The sequence below is a fragment of the Hipposideros armiger genome, unplaced genomic scaffold (assembly GCF_001890085.2).
Source record: "Hipposideros armiger isolate ML-2016 unplaced genomic scaffold, ASM189008v1 scaffold_443, whole genome shotgun sequence".
In the NCBI taxonomy this organism is placed as follows: Eukaryota; Metazoa; Chordata; class Mammalia; order Chiroptera; family Hipposideridae; genus Hipposideros; species Hipposideros armiger.
The window spans coordinates 987324-988839 of record NW_017731793.1 but is presented as its reverse complement, the minus strand read 5'-3'; the positions used below and the strand labels follow the sequence as shown (position 1 = coordinate 988839).

The 1516-nt window shown below is 51.2% G+C and overlaps 1 protein-coding gene across 1 annotated transcript in view; it reads right to left on the bottom strand.

Moving 5' to 3' along the window:
* CABIN1 (calcineurin binding protein 1) overlaps nucleotides 1-1516 on the bottom strand; it is a 174519-nt gene that overhangs the window by 140548 nt on the left and 32455 nt on the right. Inside the window, exon 8 of the mRNA XM_019665398.1 lies at nucleotides 389-538. Coding sequence (XP_019520943.1) covers nucleotides 389-538 — 150 coding nt within the window. The remainder of the gene's footprint in view (nucleotides 1-388; nucleotides 539-1516) is intronic.

Genomic DNA, 1516 nt, shown 5'->3' with positions numbered 1-1516 from the left:
GAGTGTTACACACCACCGGACTCACAAGGGCCCTGGAGGGAGAGGTTGGACTCAAGAGCCAGGGAACCCAGACCTGGGATCAACTCCAGGCTCCCCATTCACCATTTATCTGCTCGGAACCTTGTTTCTTCCTATCAAGTGCTCGGCAAATGTTAGTTTTCTTTTCCCGTCCGGGTGCGGCAGACTAAGAGGGGGCTTATAGGAATGTGGCAGGTGGCTAGGGTCAAGAATGGCAACAGCAAAGAGGGACTTAGACCGGGCCTACCTGGGAGAGGCCCAGCTGCTTCAGCAGTCAACAAGCAGGCGCACACCTCCAGCCATCTGTCAACATGCAGCCAGCTCCCACCCACCAGCTGAATCAGCATCCCCGGAGATCCAGATGACCTACGTGAAGAAGGGGATGGGCTGCACCAACTTCAGATCCGGCTCCTTCTCCCGCATGGTCAGTGCTTGCCTCTTCTTCCGCAGCCCCAGGGCCTCATCTATGATGGCTTGTGTCTCAGCCGCGCTCACCGACACATCGTGGATAGACATGTCACTAACAGTGTGTAAGACAGGGAGAAATTACAATGCTATAAACTAGAGCCAAAGCTGAAATTTTATAGATAGGGATGCAGTTAATACCCTTTAATCTACATTAATTCTTCCTACAAATAAAATAACCACTTAAGTCTGGCCTTGGAAGGGCAGTAATTAGCATTCTTAATACCCACATACACTAGAAATGACTAATACCCTTTGTTCCTTCTGCAATTCAAAATAGACCAAAGGGTTTTCATATGTATTAACAGTATCAGAGTAATGTCAGAAAAGCCCCAGTAAAATAAAATCTTGCTCTCAATTAGAGAAAAATTTTAAAGTATTTTACTAGACTATCCTGCCCATCCCACAAAAAGTCATCAGACCAGCCTAGCTCACCAAAGTCTATGGTGTCTTCAAACTACAGAAAGGGTGGGGGCTTGAGGCCTCACGTTGCCTCCCCACAGACACACCTCTGCTTGAGGTGGCCCAGCAGTACCTGTCCTCCTGCCCATATTGTCCTGGCGCCTCCCAGCAGGGATCCACCACAAAGCCACTGGCTCATGGGCTTATCTGGTTTTTTTAATCTCTCCAAAGGTCAGTCTCCTCAGGACAGATGTGAACAAGAGGCACGGTCTTATAAGAGATAAATAACCATTAACCCCCACTCTCCCCTGTCCATACACCAAGTCAGTTCCAAGGGCCAAGGAAACACCAGAGGATGGAGGAGTTGGTTCAGCTGGGGGAGGGAGGCAGTCAGAGCTTGGAAAGCTGCTGAGAGGCGGCCTGAGAGCTGGAACATGGAGGAGGCGCAAAGGCATGACATGTGGAGAGGTGGGAAGGTGATTCTAGGTGAGGGCACAGTGGGAGCCGGGGTGCGGGAACAGGATAGAGCACAATAGGGCCAGGCCTAGAATCTCCCAGGGCCCAGGGACTATTCTCCTGGAGGAGGGAGAAGCAGGGAAAGAACTGGGCAGGGGGCGGGGGTGGGGTGAGG